Source organism: Cucurbita maxima, unplaced genomic scaffold, assembly GCF_002738345.1.
Source record: "Cucurbita maxima cultivar Rimu unplaced genomic scaffold, Cmax_1.0 Cma_Scf00002, whole genome shotgun sequence".
Lineage (NCBI taxonomy): Eukaryota > Viridiplantae > Streptophyta > Magnoliopsida > Cucurbitales > Cucurbitaceae > Cucurbita > Cucurbita maxima.
Genome location: NW_019272018.1, coordinates 1,260,265 through 1,279,265, shown reverse-complemented (window position 1 = coordinate 1,279,265; position 19,001 = coordinate 1,260,265). Strand labels below are relative to the sequence as shown.

At 34.9% G+C, this 19,001-nt stretch overlaps 2 protein-coding genes across 2 annotated transcripts; one reads left to right on the top strand and one right to left on the bottom strand.

The window, feature by feature from the left end:
- The first annotated feature begins 522 nt into the window (after positions 1–522).
- On the top strand, positions 523–15,099 carry LOC111469500 (V-type proton ATPase subunit a3-like). The gene is made up of 18 exons (XM_023114797.1): positions 523–815; positions 2,207–2,251; positions 2,506–2,625; positions 2,708–2,815; positions 3,168–3,278; positions 3,361–3,534; positions 4,555–4,692; positions 6,992–7,099; positions 7,236–7,343; positions 7,449–7,597; positions 8,278–8,431; positions 11,391–11,551; positions 11,639–11,845; positions 13,269–13,452; positions 13,536–13,619; positions 13,741–13,934; positions 14,302–14,361; positions 14,590–15,099. The coding sequence occupies exons 1-18, from the start codon at positions 669–671 to the stop codon at positions 14,792–14,794; spliced, it is 2,457 nt and encodes an 818-aa protein (XP_022970565.1). The 5' UTR covers positions 523–668; the 3' UTR covers positions 14,795–15,099.
- Positions 15,100–16,160: 1,061 nt separating this feature from the next.
- On the bottom strand, positions 16,161–18,669 carry LOC111469766 (probable cysteine protease RD19B). Its single transcript, XM_023115189.1, has 4 exons — positions 18,169–18,669; positions 17,774–17,893; positions 16,772–17,018; positions 16,161–16,594 (listed from the first exon to the last, which is right to left on the bottom strand). Exons 1-4 carry the CDS (start codon positions 18,634–18,636, stop codon positions 16,305–16,307), a joined length of 1,125 nt encoding a protein of 374 aa, XP_022970957.1. The 5' UTR covers positions 18,637–18,669; the 3' UTR covers positions 16,161–16,304.
- Between the last annotated feature and the right edge of the window lie 332 nt (positions 18,670–19,001).

Below are 19,001 nucleotides of genomic sequence, written 5' to 3'. Positions count from 1 at the left end.
GTAACCAAATCATTTTGGTCTAAGCTAAAAGTAGCATCATACACATGTTTAATATGGAATAGAGTATATATATATATGTATATATAACTTTTTAAGGGTATTATCTTATTTTTTTTAAAAAAAGTTTAATTAATACCCTTTATTTTTATAAAAAATTTAGTTGAAAAAATTCTGATATTAGAATATTTTTGAAATATAATATTTAATATTTTTTAAGTATTAATGAAACACCAGAAAGTTTAAAGATATTTTAAAAATTATTTTGGAAGTTCAAATTACTGTATTTTAAATTTATTTTTTTAAAAGTTAAAAAATATTATTACAATTTTTACGAGTTGTGAGAATATTTATGAGATAAAATGCAATATTTAAAATTATTTTTATTCCTTTAGTTAAGAATAAAAATGTGAATCCGGGGCAGAAATTCATGGGGACACGGATATATCGAAATAACAATAATTTAGGGGCAAAAAAGGGAAAAAGAAAAATCCAAATAAAAAACAAAACAGGTGGAATCATGTTAACGTGGATGCATCCAAACCCATCTCTCCCCTTTTCCTTCATCTTCTTCTTCCAGATTCGTCCCTGCTCTGTTCTTCTCAATCCCATCAAGATTCACTCATCAGGGCCCTGAAGATTACCATTGGAGTAGGGTCTTCGAACCAGCTATGGGCGATACTCGAGGTGGCTGCTGTCCATCCATGGATCTATTCCGCTCCGAGCCGATGCAGCTGGTGCAGCTCATCATTCCCATCGAGGCTGCGCATCGCACCATTTCCTACCTTGGTGATCTCGGTCTTCTCCAGTTCAAAGATGTTTGTGCACCTTCCTAATCTTCCACTTCTTTGATTTCTGTTTTTTGATTCTTGGTTTGCTTGGGAGAAATGCCTGGTTGCTTGGATTGTTTAATTTGGGTGTTCGTTTGTTTTTGTTGGTTTTCAATCATGAGCCTGAGCTGCGCGTTCTTTCTTGATGTTTCGATTGATCTTGATTGCTACTTTTTTTAGTTTATTGTGATTAACTGTGATGTTGGTATGTTGTGATGAAGTAAATTCTCTTGAATTTGTTGCTTCTCGTGGTAATTTTAATTACTTTTTTCGGGTTGAGTTACCTTCACGCTTCGTCTGCTTCATTAATCATACAGTAACTATCAGGTTGTTGATCGGAATCTTTTATCTCATGAACTTGTCGAAATAGGGCTTGATAGTTGGTGAAAATGGGAGGCGGCTTAGGAACTGTAAAAACCCTTCAAAGGTTGAACATAGCTTAGTATTCAGCAGTTCAAAATTCCTACTGTCTTGGTCTATCTATTTAGAGTATATAGCTCTTAAACTTTATGATGATAAAATATTGAAGTTTCGTGTGATTGTTTCAAATTCCAAGCACTTATAGATTGGGGTTCAAAATTCTTGTAGAGCATTTGGAGGAATTTAAAAAAGAAAACATGGAGGGTCTAAGTCGATATCATATGGTATACAATCGCAGGAGGTTTGAAAATTCCCCAATATAAGCCATAAGAAGTCGCAGGAGGTTTGAGAATGAACACTCTTTCTGTGCATGACTATTCCAAATATTAAAATCAAACTGAATGAAACCTTTTTCTTAATTATACCCGTGATGTAATCGTCCTTCAGGATGTTTGGTCTCCTATCTTCTTTGTAATTATGTTCCACATGTATTTAACTAGAATCAGGATGCATATTTTAAGCTCCTTTTGGAAACTAACTTTTGTTAGCATCACTTTGTCAAGAACAATTTTCTCATGATTAAAAAGAGACTGATTAAATTAATTGGAGTACTAGGGTTGATGTGGTTAACTGTACGTGCTGAGTTTATTCTTGTTGATGTAGTCATTTCCATTAGCTGTAAGGACATGATATTGCCACCTTGGATGAAACGTAAGGTGCTAGTCTCATGTCTGATCCTTGTATTGAAGAAATATAGATTCATATCATACTGTTATTTTTCTTATGAAAGATATTTTTTGTAATATTATGTCACATGTATTTTGGATGGAACATATTTTTTTAATTTTATGATTTATTACTAGAGTTGTGCATGTGTACCAGATTCCTGCTGTTTTCTTCTCTGTTGAAATAGTAAACTTGTATTTCTCATGTAGTCATTTCCAAAATTGATATTTAGCATGCCGATAACTCTTGGTTCTTCTGTAACTCCTGACCACCCAATGTATTAATTCTTCCAGCTCAATGTTGAGAAAAGCCCATTCCAGCGTACTTATGCTGCACAGGTATGTCTTGACTCATGTTCCAAAAGGCCATTTTATTTGCTGCATTTGTTTTTAGTTTTTACCTTATGAAACAAATAAAAACTTATGTGATGTAAAAAGAGCCCCCTTTTATAACTACAGTTTATCTTCTCTTGTATAGAATTTCATCAATTTTTAATTTCATCCATTCAATGAAATGATTTGTTTCCTACAATTTGAGATCTTTATTTCTCTTTCTCTGTTGCACTTACCTTTCTTACTCTTGTTCTAACAAGATCAAAAGATGTGGAGAGATGGCACGCAAATTGAATTTTTTCAAGGAACAGATGTTGAAGGCTGGATTGTCAAGCAAAAGCTCTGTGTCACAAGTTGATATCAGTATAGATGACCTTGAGGTATCATACAATTTTATTAATAGCTAAACTGGTTTTTGGTGTTTCATGTCTTGATTGTTTATTTTTCTTTATCGTATTATAGGTCAAACTTGGTGAGCTTGAGGCAGAACTGGTTGAGATAAATGCTAATAGTGAGAAGCTACAGCGTTCCTACAATGAACTTGTGGAGTACAAGCTTGTTCTGCATAAGGTAAATCCTTCTGAACTTTGACCTAGAAAACTTGCAGTTGTTTCACGTTAAATCATGTGATGCAAGAAAATAGTCATATTAGCCAGCCCCTTATGGACATAGTCAACTCCTTAGATAGGGATTTATCATCGCTGTGCAGTGTACTTGTTTTCAATTACTAGATTGTTTAGTTTGTCTAGGTATATTTATTCAGTTGTTTTTTACTTTTTTTAATTTATAATTGAGCAGCATTACGATTGCATGTTTCTTGTTTCCATCAATTTTTATTTAGTAGGTATTCTACCTCATTAAATTGGTCATTTTTCTGTTCAACATATGAGTTAAAAAAAGTTGACAAATTTCCTTTTGTCAGGCTGGTGAGTTTTTCAGTGCAGCGCAAAGCAGTGCCGTAGAGCAGCAAAGAGAATTTGAATCTAGGCGAGTTGGTGGAGATTCAATAGAAGTTCCATTGTTGTTGGAACAAGTACAATTTGGAAATTCTCTTTTCAAAGTTTAACCGATCTTGTATTTTTACATTCTTTAACTTCATTTGCCTTATGATGAAGGAATCATCTGCGGATCAGTCAAAGCCAGTTAATTTGGGATTTCTCTCTGGTCTTGTTCCTCGGGAAAAGTCTATGGCATTTGAGAGGATACTATTTCGTGCAACCAGGGGTAATGTGTTTCTGAAGCAGGCTGCAGTTGAGGATCCTGTTCCAGATCCTATTTCTGGAGAGAAGGTAAAGTTTTGAAATAACACCGGTGTAAAATCTTTTACTATTTTTTTTTATTATAACGATTATGCATACTATTTTTCAATTGGACAAGAAACAATTACATTGAGCTTGTGATTATTTTTTTTTTTTAGTTTTCTTTTTCTTTCCTTTTTTCTCATCAAAGCAAAATACATCTTATGGTCACTGTCTGTTTATCTTTGTTTCATGGAATGCGAGCCCTAAAACAGTCTACTGATGAATTGTATTTACTAACATTGCTGTCTCTCTCTTAATCATTATCAATGAAAGCTTGGTTTCTTACTAGGAAAAAAATGTTGTTCTATGGTGCCATGTAGAGGCCAAAATGGGATATGATAACACAAAGACTAAGGCTAGACCAGCAAGTCTGCTACAAAAATTTATAACCTTGAAGTATTGAGGTAGAAGACAGTTGATCATAAAATGAAAAATCCATTAAAAGGTAGAATCTTTAGGATTCAGTCTGCTTGAACTTGGCTTGTGAGATTAGTGGACTTGGCTTGTGAGATTTATTGATGCAAGTGCAAACTGGCCTAGACACTTGTGGGTATATAAGAAGTCTTCTTCAGCATGACAATCTCTTGCTTAAACTATCCAGCCCATGTAATCTTGCCGACCATGCTTGAACCTGTTGCAGCCATTGAATGATGCTCCTCTTTGGGAATAACCAGTTTTTCTTCCCAAGAGCTATTCTATAATTTCTTCTGAACGCCCCCAGCTTTAATAATTTACTTGATTTTCTGCTTCTTTGAGACCATCTTAAAGTTGATTTTGATATCAGTAGTTGAGAATCTCTGAAAATTCATTTGTGACCTCTTAGTAGCAGGAGTATTAACCAGAGGCTCAGAGCTTGATTAGTTGGTTCCTATAATCCCCCTCCCTTCTCAATTCATGATATTTTTACTCAAAATAGTTCCTATTGATGTTGTTATTTGTGCATAACATTAAAATTCTCTACTCATGCTTAAACTTCTATATTATTTTTTTTTGTCGTTGTTCCTACAGGTTGAGAAAAACGTGTTTGTTGTTTTTTACTCTGGAGAAAGAGCGAAGAATAAGATTCTAAAAATATGTGAGGCATTTGGTGCAAATCGTTACCCTTTTACCGAGGACTTGGGGAAACAAGCCCAAATGATTTCTGAGGTACTGAATCTATTCCTGCTTGAATTGAATTTGCTCATCTAATGTTCCCCTGCCTACAGATTTAACGTTATTTCTATTTTCTACAAAGCTTGGTTTTTCTTAGTATTTGATCAACTCGATTTTTCTTAGTACTTGGTTGACTTGGTTTTTCTGTTGCCTGGGTCTGGTGTTGATTTAGAAGATCTTTATATTTCTTATGTTTCAGCTCACGCTCTCCTGCTAGCTTGAATAACTTAATAGAATGTCGAGTGAAATTCTGTTGTGATTGGGATCAATTCTGAAGTTATAGCGTAGTTTTGCTTGGCTTTGGCATTTTCTTTTGTACCTTTCTTCACAATTTCATGTGAATCCTGTTCAGCAAAGTTGGCATATCTATGTTGTTATGGCTTTCCCATGCTAACTGAGGATTTGTAACTTATTTCCCTTCGAGCACTATATATGTGAATTTTTAGCACTCAATTTCAGAACGTTTATTTGCTTTCTGTGCAAAATACGAGGCTTTTGATTTAGAGAAAATATTGAATCAGACCCCAAAGTTATCTGCAGAAATTATGACATGGATGTAGTAAGTAATCTAGGCTTGCTATGCTGGAACGTAGATAGCAATGATCATTGGATGTTGGATTTCTCTAGAGAGGCTATCACTTGGCATTACTTCCCACAATTTTTTTTGCTTTTTCTTAGGTGAGGGGAGTTTCTGTTAGTGATCTTTGGGCAGAAAGAATAACCAACTAGTACTTTTGAGGGAGAGCTAGAGGAGTTTAAGCGCCTTCTAGAATTATTAAATGAGATGAAATGCAATAGAATTGAAGATTGAAAAGAGTGATGTTTTCAGCCTTTAGGAGTAGTAAAGTTCTCATTCTCCCATCTGACTTACAAAAGAAAAAAACCTGGGTTTAGCATAAAAACTGTAATTGGAAATTTTGGACAGCAAAGGGTCCGAGAGAGATTTTTCCTGTGGACTGTCATGACGGCTTAAACACAGATGAGAGGATCCAATGTTCTCATTTGGGCCGGTGACTGTCTTGGTATATGTTTTAACATGGCAGTGAAAAAAAATTGGGGCATTTGTCTCTTATTGCTCTTTCAGCAGATGATGTTGGAATTCCCTCCTGAAAATCTTCCAAGTTTCTTGGTTTCTTGCACTTTTCAACATTAGCCAGATGCTTCGTGATCCCAAATCTAGAGGGAGCGCAAAAATCTCATATTAAATGTGATTAAGGTAGCTGGAATGAAATGATCGTACCTTGTTGTGTTCTTTATCTGATTTTTTTCTGTTAGCTTCTATTTGGGAATAGGTTTCTGTAGGTAACGTTTCACATATGAATGAAATTTCTGTTTCCTTTCCGAAAAAATGAAAACAAGAGGAGTGGGTTGGTTTGAGTCTTTAATCCAAGATTTCACATGAGAGGCTGCCCCATTGTGTAAGAAGGGAGGAATTATCTCTTTCACCTTAGTGCCTCTATACTTCAATGGTAAAATTTTTCTCCAACAACTGAACGGGAGTTGTAGTTCTAGCCTTTATTGACCATGAAGGAGACAAGGGGAAGGAGACAAGTGAAGGAAGGAGAACTACAACAGAATCCATGGAAAGTAGGTGAGGAAGAGTGAAAGGGTACTGGCAGCTAGAGGAGAGGGAGAGGATTGTGGTTGGATTTCATTGGGGTTTATAATAGTCCAGTAGGCTAGACATAAATGTATGGTTATTTATGTTAAAAAAAAAAAATCATAAACCCTCTCCAATTTCCAAGCCGAAAAGGAAAGAAATTATTTTGCTTGAAGCAGCTGGCATGTATTTTATTGTATTTATGTTTATACATGTTTTAAAAATATAACATTACAAATATTGGTTGGGGGTTCAAATCTTTGATGTATAAACTCAAGGGAAGCCATTAATACTTTAACCTATTAAGCTATTCTCATGTTATTTATCATAGGCTCCCAAAATAGAGTATGATTCTTCACATTGTACAGTCAAATTATAGAAGCAACATATTATAATTTGCTTATGTTGTCTGAGCTAGTGATTCAAACGCTTTGGAAACTGCCTTTTAAGGTACTCAAATTTAGAGTACAATAAAGAAAAAAAGGTAGGAAGTTAATATAATTATTAAAATTTCAATCCCACATTTTAATATGTACATTAATTTCTTTTAAAAGAAAAAAGAAATTTGAATACCATAAAACTCATCTATTAAGACTTATCTGTGTTATCCTTTGTCATTATCATCAGTTTCCCTGAATTTCTATTTCAATATTTTGCATTCTAACTTCAAATATATAACTACCACGAATATAGGTTTCTGGAAAACTGGCTGAGCTGAAGACTACCATAGATTTAGGGCTGCTGCACCGGGGTAATCTGTTGAAGAATATTGGAGAACATTTTGAAAATTGGAATATCATGGTCTGTTACAAACTACAATTTTTTTTTTTTTTTTTTTTCACATTTTAAATCTGTGATCTAATGTGGATGCAGATTTTTTATTTGTTGATTATTGTACTGTTCTAATTATCTTAACATTACTTTTTGAACTCTGAAGGCGAGGAAGGAAAAGTCCATATACCATATCTTGAACATGCTTAGCCTTGATGTAACCAAAAAATGTCTGGTCGCCGAGGGATGGGGTCCTGTTTTTGCAACAAAACAGGTAAACTCTTTTGCATATTTTTTAGTTCTTTGAGCAATTTAAATACAAATCAAACTTTTTTGTTACAAGAGTTGAATATTACTTTTGAGAACGAACTTGTTGCAGATTCAAGATGCACTCCAGCGAGCAGCAACTGACTCCAATTCCCAAGTTGGACCAATTTTCCAGGTTTTATTAACTACAGAAGCACCACCTACTTATTTTCGGACAAACAAATTCTCCACTGCCTTTCAAGAAATTGTCGATGCTTATGGGTAAGTCTGATGCCTTATTTACTTATATTCTCTGATGCCCTATTTACTTATACTCTATATAAAATAATGGACGCTACTTTCTTTTTTTCTTTACCGAAATTACATGGAAGTGGAACAATATGGAATTCCAAACTATCAACAGTAAAATGGCTAATATATGAAAAAGTCAATAGCGAATTAATCTTATGCTTACCATACACATTGGTCATTCCTCTGGCTAGATTAAACTCGACCATTAAGAGAATCGTTATTTGACTTTCACTTGCTTATTCTTCTACAAAATGATAATTACTTTTGAAGCCGTGAAGAAGGGGACTGGAGCTTACTTTTTGCATGCATATACTATCTATCTCAGAAAGCCATGATTATTAAGTTTTGAAGAATACTTGAAATATTAATTCTGTATTGTCTTCCACTTCTTGTTACAAAAGGTCCCTCTCCCTGTCCTTTCTGGTAAATGGTAACCTGGTATTAATATTTTGAGCTAGATCTTGCTCCATTCTGGAATGTTCTAGTTCTCATTTTCCTAAGTCCTACTTTTTAATTAGGTAGGAAGAGCATGAGAACTAAGTTCTCATTAGTACTTTCTTTGGCAGATTTCCTTAGTTTAAATGCATCTTATTCTTGGTCACATGTCACTGGCAGAAATATGACTGAACGTAACTGCTGTGTAAATACAGGGTAGCGAAGTATCAAGAAGCCAATCCTGGTGTATACACCATTGTCACATTTCCATTTCTGTTTGCTGTTATGTTTGGTGATTGGGGGCATGGAATATGTCTGTTACTTGCAACACTCTATTTTATATTACGGGAAAAAAAACTTTCTTCTCAGGTAAATTTCGAGAACTTGCTACTAATTTAATTCCAAAGTTCTCAGAATAATCTGATGATGTTATACCCATCAAAATGACTCTTAAATTTCGAAGCTAACTTCCCTTTAAAATTATGGCATGCATCTTCCCGATCAATCTCTGATGATTTTAACTAGCTTGGTAATCATCATGAAACTTCTACTTATTGCTCGACTCATGAAGGTTGTTAGATATATTCTTGGCATGGCAGCGTTACTATTGTGGATGGCTGATTTCTTAGAATGGCCATATTTTGAATCAATTGACTTGAATCCTTTAAAGGAATGACCATATCGTGAATTTTGTTAATGGTTGACTAGTGGTAGAAGCTGTTGCATCAATTGTAGTTTCAAGTAAGAAATTTAGATGATAGCTAAGCCCTGCATTTAATTTCTTTTGATTATCCCATTGACAGATATACCATGAACACTCAAATAATGATATACCACGATCGCACATAATGATTTGCCTATTAAGAACAAGAATCAAACACACCCAATCATCCATCAATAATAAAAAAACTGAAACAAAACTTTTAGATGTTGAAGAGGTGAAGTTCAAAGCAAGGTGTTTAATTTAATTCGAATTCCCTTCTAGGTAATAAAAGGCTTATCCTCAAAAGTTCATTTTAGTTACCTGATATCCAAAATGTTGGAAGCGTCCTTGATTGCCAAGGAATCTTCCTCTTCCAGGGGCGTACGGTAATCTACCTTTTTTTTTTTTTTTGATAAGAAACGAGATTGTATGAAAAAAAAAGGGGGGAAATACTACATAGGGGCTGGGGGTAGAGAGAACCCCCTCCCAAAAGAAGCTAAAAGAAAACTTTCCAATTGTTATAGACTGTAGAAAAGTTGTAATTACAAAAGAATTTTCTTTGATAAAAACCCCGCCAAGAACGGTTGTAATATGCTGTTTCTTCCAAAAAAGAAACCCAGCCCTCTATGATTTGAGATAAAGCTTACTCTAAAAAGTTCAGAAAACCTGGAATTCTAGTAGAGATATTGTTGATGCTTGTCACGAAATCATACCAGAGTCCCATTGGGTTGAAGTTATATGATGATTGTAATTTTGGTTGACTGATTGTTTTTCCACCTTCCTCTGTGGTGTTTGTAATTTTTGGTGGACTGAGTTCTTGTTGAGAATAGCACACGAAAGTGTCTCCTAGTGGGAGCAATCAGTTCATGGAATTCTCTTCTTTCACCTTATGTTTTTCACCTTTATGCTCTGCCGTTTGCTCATAGACCACATGTTATCTTTGATCATTGAGAAAGTCTAAGATTTTCCCCTACATGATGACGTCAAACAAAGACTGGAGCAACTGCACCCATTGGTTGTGTTATGGAATGATTTTGGTTGCTTAATTTTCGAAGGAACTTGAATATCAAAGAAATCTCCCACTTGGCTGGTTATTTGTTCGTTTAGGAGGCATTACCTATTCTTTTCCTTGACATTGCTATTTCCAGATTGGGTTAAGGTATATATATATATATATATATATTATATATATATATATATATATATATATATATATAAGAAATAAAACTTTTCATGGGTGGCATGAAAAAGAGTAAATAAAAGAAACCACTGGAGTTGACAAAGGACACTTTGGTTGGTACTTGGTGTTAATGACGAAAGAATAGAGCGTGGTATGCTTAAAAAGGTACTCAAAGTTGTAAAAGAATTAAAATGGTCTTATCTGGTTCTAATTTTTATCCCTTAGAAAATGGCAGTGTTCTTTTGTTTTCCAGTGGACCGCAGGATACTCCTGACTCTCGCTACTTAAATAGGAGCTTTCAAGTTTAAGAAAATGCCACTTCAAAGTTGAGTAGACAGCTGTAGGGAAAGCACAGGATACATCAAACTCAATAAACAATCAGTTCAATCATTTTGGCTTAAACCACACGAAGAATAAAGACCAACAGTCTTTTGCAGCTTTTGAACATAATAGGGAAGTTAAAAGATGATATCTTCTCTGGGATCCCTTTCTTTTGTGAATGTTTGAGCTCCTTTTTTTTGTGGGTTTGTTTCTTGTATGCCCTTGTACATTCTTTTGTTTTCTCAATGAAAGCTCGGTTTTGTTAAAAGAAAGAAAAAGATTAGTGAGTTTGCTTGGGAGGAGGGGTGGATGTTTCCCTACCATGGACTCAGTTTGCAATCTATTAAGGATTTTCACATGTGAATCGGCTATGGAACATATTAGTATAGATGCCTAGATAGATGCTATCATTGTTTGGACAATGAGGACTCCCAGAAGGGTGCATTCAAACTCCTTTACCTGGAACATATTAGCATAGATGCCTACTGAAGATTAATGCTACTTATTGTCTGGAATATTTCCTTTTTCCGGTGATTAACACCTGGGCTGGCTGGCTCAAGGTTCAAATTTCCTCGATTTTGGGCAAATGGATTAGGATTCGGTAAAATCTTGCTTGGAGAACTGTTTCCAAAACAGATCTTCATTTTTGTCTTCAGAACTGTTTTTTGATTTGATGTTATTGTAAATTACTATTCACAAAACGAAAATCATTTATTAAAAAAAAAAGAAAAGGTCGTCTAAGAATATCTAGAACAACATGAGAGAATAATTTTTCAGAATCAATCCCGTTTTCATAGAATATTTGTTCTAGAAAAGGGAAAATTGTTTGGAAAACAGTTTCCAAACGCGCTACAATTTCTTCATTAGAAATATTTGCTCGGTTGGGTCAATGTTTTTGTGCGTTCAGAGGTGCCTCCGGAGGGTTGTTTTCTGTGGCACAAGGTAAACCATCAAAAGATATGGGCCCATCCTAGCAGTTAGGATTTTGACCCAGATGACAATGCTTCTACTTATTTTGCTTTTTATTTTTATTTTCTATTTTTATCTTTTTCTTGAACAAAGTTTGTTACTTGGAGAGGGGTTTAGCGAAATCTAACTGTTTTATTTTTCTTTTGAAATTTCAGAAGCTTGGAGATATCACTGAAATGGCCTTTGGGGGACGCTATGTCATTTTGATGATGTCACTATTTTCGATATACACGGGTCTGATCTATAATGAGTTCTTCTCAGTCCCATTTGGACTATTTGGTCGCTCAGCATATGAATGCCGTAGTCCTGATTGCAGGTATATCAATGTAACCTTTATTCTACTTTAGCCACATTTTTCTCTAATTCATGCTCTATGACACTCGTTAATCCCCCATCACTGTAGCGATTCCACCACTGTGGGGTTGATAAAGGCGGGTTCTACATATCCATTTGGCTTGGATCCTGTATGGCATGGCACTCGAAGTGAGCTTCCATTTCTCAACTCTCTGAAAATGAAAATGTCAATTCTCCTTGGAGTTGCACAAATGAATCTTGGAATTATAATAAGCTATTTCAATGCTACATTTTTCCGGAACAGCATCAATATCTGGTGAGTTCTTTTGTACTATTTTTACATTTTTATCAATTTTTTCATAGATTTACTTAAAAGCTCGTTTGATAACTATTTAGTTTTTAGTTTTTGAAAATTGGGTTCGTTTTTTTTTTTCATCATTTCTCTACTATTAGTTTAATATTTCCTAAAAAGATATTTGAATTCTAAGCCAAATTTAAAATTATAAACAATTTTTTGGAAACTACTATATTTTTTATTATTATTTTTTTTTTTTCAAAACTTGACCTTTTAAAAACATAGGTAAAAAGTAGATAGAGGTGGAAGTAGAAATACATGCTTAATTTTCAAAAACAAAAAATAAAAAATGATTGTTTTTTTTAGAAAAAGACGTTCTTTTCTATTGGAGGCAGGCTTCCCATGAACCAATTGGTTTTGAGGGGATTCCCATCTTCCTTATTTGGTTAGAGTGAGGCTTGAGAGAGTGATGATGAATTTTTTTGTGGGAAGGGGTTAGGAAGGGGGTGCATCCCGTAGGGTGCAATAAGTATTGGGAAAAATACTCCTAATTTAGATTAGAGAGTCACATATATAGGTAGACAAGAGAAGCCTAAACTAGAAGAATGTACAATTACAATAAATGACGACTATACACAATAACATATTATTATAACACTCCCCTCCAGCTGGAGAAAATAAGTCAACCATGGCCAACTTATTGTAAAGGTAATTTATTCTTGCTCCATTTAAGATTTTACCAAGAATATCTCCCAATTGTTCTCCCATCTTCACATACTTACGGACACCAACCTTGTTATATTTTCTCATTAATTCACTTCAATATGTTTACTGTTTAGTCTTCTCACGAAGCACTGGATTAGACATAATGTGAAGTGCAACTTGATTATCACACCACAATTTAGATGACATAGTAATATTGAAGCGTATCTTAGTCAAAAGTACTATTTCACACCGACTGTGCCATATCTCTATATTATGACACACACTTGAACGTGAAAAAGAGAGGGGATGTTCTACATACTTCAAATACTTGGGGTTATATTGTAGTTTTTCAATCTTCTGTATTTAATATGATTCTAGTTACTTAGGTCTATCATCCTGCTCTTCATAAGTAGTGAATAACAATTGTGTAAAAAAAAAAAAAAAGAAAAAAAAAAAAGAAAAGAATATATATATATCGTAAATAACGATTATTGTGAATAAATCGTCTGCTTTGCATTGTTTGTCAATATTGAATTGACTCATGCGTACACATTTTAGGTTCCAATTCCTGCCACAGATGATATTTCTGAACAGCCTTTTCGGTTATNAAAAAAAAAAAAAAAAGAAAAAAAAAAAAAGAAAAGAATATATATATATCGTAAATAACGATTATTGTGAATAAATCGTCTGCTTTGCATTGTTTGTCAATATTGAATTGACTCATGCGTACACATTTTAGGTTCCAATTCCTGCCACAGATGATATTTCTGAACAGCCTTTTCGGTTATCTTTCACTTCTGATCATCATAAAGTGGTGCACTGGTTCAAAAGCTGATCTGTACCACGTAATGATATATATGTTTTTGGGCCCAACTGAAGATCTGGCTGAAAATCAGCTTTTTCCTGGGCAGAAAAATGTTCAGGTCTCGTCCTACTAATATTGATGTTCCTATGAACTGTTGGATTTATTTTTCTCATACGCTTCTTTTTTCCCTCCTGTTTCCAGATTGTGCTCCTCTTACTCGCTCTTATTGCCGTGCCATGGATGCTGCTTCCAAAGCCTTTTCTTTTGAAGAAACAGCACGAACAGGTCTGCTTTGGATTCTCTTTACTGGTCCTACTTGTGTGTGTGTGTGTGTGTGTGTAGGTCGGTGGAGATCCTTTGTTATGTTTGACTAGGTTCTTTTATCTGACAATCATGTTTCTTTCAGAGGTTCCAAGGCCAGTCTTATGCGCCACTTCCAAGTGCTGATGATTCCCTTGAGTTGGACTCGCATCATGATTCACATGGTCATGAGGAGTTCGAGTTCAGTGAGGTTTTTGTGCATCAGCTTATACATACCATTGAATTTGTGCTTGGAGCAGTGTCAAATACAGCCTCCTATCTTCGTCTATGGGCTTTAAGGTATGTAAATCAAGCGGTATCCATTTTCATTTTCTTGGTTACGTATTTGGCATTGCCATTCATTATCGATTATTTTTTCTTTTTTTTGCATGAACCACTATTTTTTTCTTCTTTTCTCTGACACATTGCCTTATACATGTAAATGGAACTTTGATGATGTTAGAATTTAAAATTTTTAACTTCTGTTAGAACCCCAATTAGCGCCACACGGTGAAGTTAAAGAGAATTCTATGTTCCCTTAAAAAAGAAAGAAAGTCTTCCTTTGTTAAATACGAACAGTGCAAAGTACTTGTAATAATTTATTGCCTTCAACGGCCTGTTCGCTTTAAGGTTTGCTAATTTTAATTTTAATTTTTTTGTTATCCAGTCTTGCACACTCGGAGTTGTCAAGTGTGTTCTATGACAAGGTTCTCGTTCTATCTGCAGGGTACGTAATTATTCTTCATGTTAACGTCTTTTCCTTTAAGTTGTTTTGCATTATAGACTAGGGAATTAAGAGAATTGACCTATTGTCACATCTAAATCGGTAGCCTGCATTATATACCTGCTGTGCTTTTAGACCATTCTCTATAATCCCTCTAAGTTGGTGGTAGTGGATGGTTAATTACAATGGTTGAACAAAACAAAACAGTAACAAAAGATTTCATTTCCTCAGGTTCAACAACGTTATAATCTTAATAGTAGGCATTATCGTTTTTATTTTTGCTACCGTGGGTGTGTTGCTATTGATGGAGACTCTAAGTGCCTTCCTTCATGCACTGCGTCTTCATTGGGTCGAGTTTCAAAATAAGTTCTACGAGGGAGACGGTTACAAATTCAATCCTTTCTCATTTGCATTGCTTGACGAAGATGATGAATAATCTTCGATTGGATATGAAGCCTTGAGAGCTCTGTTTTGGTTTGTGCACAGAAGTGGTTTGTATTCATTTTTTCAATTTAAAGATGGCATGGTAATTGTCATCGTCCTTTGTTAAGGAGTGCATATGGTTTTGGCCTTTAGCACTTGCTTTTTTTCATTTCCTTGTGCTGCAAGAGGAAAATAATTGGCTTCTTAGATTGGCCTCTGCCTTTGTAAGTGGTAACAGTGATGACCTAATGTAATAATCAAAGATACTGAATCATTTCTCTATGTTTATATATATTTATGTCTGCGAATATTTCTTTAGAAGAGTTGTGCTGGTTCAGTGCTAGTTTTGAAGATCTTTTCAACTGATTGCTCTTTTGGATTCTTTGGTATGAAAGGAATGGACAGATTTTCAATGATCAGCACTCCATCTTTGATGCTTTTAATGCTCTTTATGTGGTGTACAAGCATCAACATCTGTTTAGATCTTTTAGTCTTCTCTTTTTTAATAATGAATTAACAAGCTTTTTCTTGAAAAGTTCACTTTTTAATTTCATTCATCAATAAAATAATGTCTTTGGACTATTGAAAAGTTTATTCTAACTTAGAACTTCAAACAAAAGATGATTGATTTGTTGTTAGTTCTTTACATATATGGGCAATGTGACTTAATTTGTGTATTAATTCTATGATGTGTATGTGTATTGAATGCATATAGTTTGTTTGAGTTAGGTATTGAGTAATGTCGAGGATTGAAAGGTGAATTATTTTTTTTGTGAGTGTCAATAAGTTTAGAGTTTGGTGATTATAATGTTTGTGAATTAGAGCTTTTGTGTTGAATGAAGGTTATCGAATTAGAGAGCTTTTGTGTGAATGAAGGTTACCGAATTAGAGAGCTTTCATGTGAACGTTATTGAACTAGAGAGCTTTTGTGTGAATGAATGTTATTGAATTAGGGAGATTTTGTGTGAATGAAGGTGTTATCGAACTAGAGAGTTTTTGTGTGAATGAAGGTGTTATCGAACTAGAGAGCTTTTGTGAACAAACGTTATTGAACTATGTGCGAATGTACGTTATCCAACTAGAGAGCTTTCTTGTAAATGAACGTTATCGAATTAGAGATCTTTCCTGTGAATCAACGTTATCAAATTAGAGATCTTTCTTGTGAATCAACGTTATCAAATTAGAGATCTTTTGCGTAAATGATTGTGTTATTGAATTAGAAAGTTTTTGTATGAACGAACGTTATTGTACTAGAGAGCTTTTGTATGAACGAACATTATCGAACTAAGAGAGCTTCTGTGAATGAACATTATTGAATTTTGGCTTCTTGGCACATGCTCGCCACAGGAGAACAAAAATAATGAATAAAAACAATATATACTTTAACTTTGTGTCTTATTTTTTTTGTTGGGTTTATTGGTGTAATAACAAACATATATGCATAGGCTGTAGCTGATAATAAGTGCATCAGCCTTGAACGTAGCTTTGAGAATTCACAGTTTCATGAACTTGGATCCTCCCATCTACTCTGCTTGTGCTGCAATGGGAGTATGAACTGCTGCAACAGTTGACACCAAGGAATCAACTCCACAGATATTCCTACCTTTGCAAATTCTGTAGTACCCATTTTCTCCCCAATTTGGACCCCAAGAGTTCTTGATGATCCAATAGTCCCTGTCTCTCATTCTGATGGGAGCATACCCAGCTGAGCCATAACCCACCAGCAAAACTCCATGATCCAACCGCTTTGAACATATGAATGGACATGATACTCCTCCTATGTATGTCTGCATGAACACCGCATTGATAGCAACTGCATTGGGGTAAAAAAAACAAAATTTTTATCAGCTGCTAGTGACCCGTTTGATATTAGAAGTTCAAGAGATAAAGAGGCCTTGTTCGTTGAGATTTTGAAACGTTTTTTGCTCCTAAAAGTAAATAACAAAGCAAAGAAACTCAATTTTCGTTTGAATGTGAAAAGGGTATTTACTTGCAAGCGGGCCATTTTTCACCAGATTTGCAGCAATTTGATCCTCATCAAGTGAAACAACGCTGAAATTGGCAACTGATGCAGCAATCTTGGACCTGTCAAATTTACAGGTTTCACGATCGGTTCCAGTGTAGGGATAATCTTGCTCCCTCATCAGACCTCCAACTTTTAGTGTGTATTCAAGTGCACTATTCATCAGGCCACCATTGCAACCAGAATCACAGGAACCAGCTTCCTCTGAATCACACTGCAGAATACACAAGATATATCCATAACATTTCCAAGTTAAAAAGTTTGCATCAAGACATCAATCATGTTGTTCTAATTATCATGGAGATGTTCCAATTCATCCCACAACAATTCAAGCACATAGTTGCTAATTAATTATGGTCATAAAATATACCTAGTGGCCATAAAATATGAAAGTTCAACTCTTATGACATATAATCATCCGTAAAGAAAAGGTTGTTCCAAAATGTTGTTCCAATTATTATGGAGAATTCATCTGACAATACAACAATTCAAGCACATAATTGCTAATGATCATAAAATATACCTAGTGGCCATAAAATATAAAAGTTGGCCGTAGTAGTAAAAAAAGTATGTATTTTGTTTACCTGACCTAAGTTTTTTTTTTTTGCAATTCTATGCAATTATTATAGTTTAGGTTACATATTTAGAATGATTCAAGCTTAACATAATTGAACTTGCTTGTGGAGGGATCGAATTTGAAAAAAAGTGTGAAGGTTTGAAATTGATTTTCTATTAAATGCTTTTTTTTCCCCCTAAAAAATGGACCTAACCCAAGACAACAATGAATGTAACAACGAGAAAAATAGAAGGAAATATCAAGGGTTGATTAGGCATCATGACATCCACAAGAAAGTAATCACAACTTCAATTGAAATGAAGTTATTACTTAGCTATCATGATCTATTTATAAGTGGGAATGATGAGAACAGAGCAATTACACAGCTATTTGAAACAGAGAAGGAAACAAACCTCGTGATCACAATCTACAAGCTGCTGTTCGCTCAAGCTAACAAGTTCTCCTGTGGCAAGGAAATTAGCACCTTCAAGGGCACCGGTTGTACTGAAACTCCAGCAGGATCCGCAAGTTCCCTGATCCAATATACATGTTCATAGCTAAACTTCAACAAACCAAAATGGAAGGATAGCAGCTAATTGTAATGAAATTAATATATGGCGTAAGAATTAAGGATCAAAACACACGCAAAAAGCATTTCAGATTAACAATCGTCCTTCAATCTTCCACAGATAACAATCTGTTTACCAAAAAAACTTAAGGAAAAAGAACAAACAAGAATCAAATCACATCTAGAACTCGAAAGATTGCAATTAAACAAGGGAAATGAGGTGAAAAAATAGCACGAAACCTGATTTTTCACAGGAGTTACAGCACCACGTTCTCTCCAATCAAAATCACCCGGAAGATTCTCCGTAGGGAGAATTGGAGCCTGATTGGCATGTAGAGGAAGTTTAAGACGATGACCTCGTAGCCCTAGAAAGGTTTTCTGAAACTCAGAAACGGTCAAATCAGAGAACTGAGTGACGCCATGAATAGCGGATGGATCAAAAGACTGATGGCGGAGCGCTCGTCGCATATTAGCCCTGAAGATCCTGAACCTGCGATTGTGCTCTTCCTCGGTAGCATACGATTTTCCGAATTTTCGCTTGAAGAGCAAAAAGTGGTGCTCCGCTTGGAGCGGGAGATTATTTGATTCACCGTCGTCAATAACTTGACGAATCAGCGGACTGACGGAATACGTCGAGGCCAAAGATTCCGATGAGCAGAGGACGGCGGCGGCGATGACGACGGGAAACAACAAGAAACTCCGATCCATGATTGAAGACAAATTACAAGGGGCTTCACGGTGGCTCTAAGGTGCTTTAAAGCGGGAGAATAAAAGGGTAATACAATCTATTTTTGAAAATGGATAATTCAAAATATTATGAACTGAATATTGGCCGTAGATTTACAATATCTTGTGGGCCCCACAACTTAACGGTATAGATTGCTTTAACGTGGCGGCGGAGTTCCCGCCATTTTCAGTTAGTTAGTTAAGTATATGTGGTGGCCGTTGGAGTTATTTTTTCTCACCCTATATTTAATTTTAATTCTAATTTTGGTTTTAAAAAAAAATTAAATAACTATTTTGAATCTGAATTTTAAAATATTTATTTTAATTTTAAAAACTTTATAAAAATA

Excerpts from the sequence above, each read along its gene's own strand:
- LOC111469766 (XM_023115189.1), bottom strand. The coding sequence starts at position 18,636 with ATGGATCGGAGTTTCTTGTTGTTTCCCGTCGTCATCGCCGCCGCCGTC. Across the intron at positions 17,894-18,168 it reads TAACTCCTGTGAAAAATCAG|GGAACTTGCGGATCCTGCTG; the intron begins GTTTCGTGCTAT and ends ATATTGGATCAG. Across the intron at positions 16,595-16,771 it reads GAAAAATGGCCCGCTTGCAA|TTGCTATCAATGCGGTGTTC; the intron begins GTAAATACCCTT and ends ACCCCAATGCAG.
- LOC111469500 (XM_023114797.1), top strand. The coding sequence starts at position 669 with ATGGGCGATACTCGAGGTGGCTGCTGTCCATCCATGGATCTATTCCGC. Across the intron at positions 2,816-3,167 it reads ACAAGCTTGTTCTGCATAAG|GCTGGTGAGTTTTTCAGTGC; the intron begins GTAAATCCTTCT and ends TCCTTTTGTCAG. Across the intron at positions 11,846-13,268 it reads CGGAACAGCATCAATATCTG|GTTCCAATTCCTGCCACAGA; the intron begins GTGAGTTCTTTT and ends TACACATTTTAG.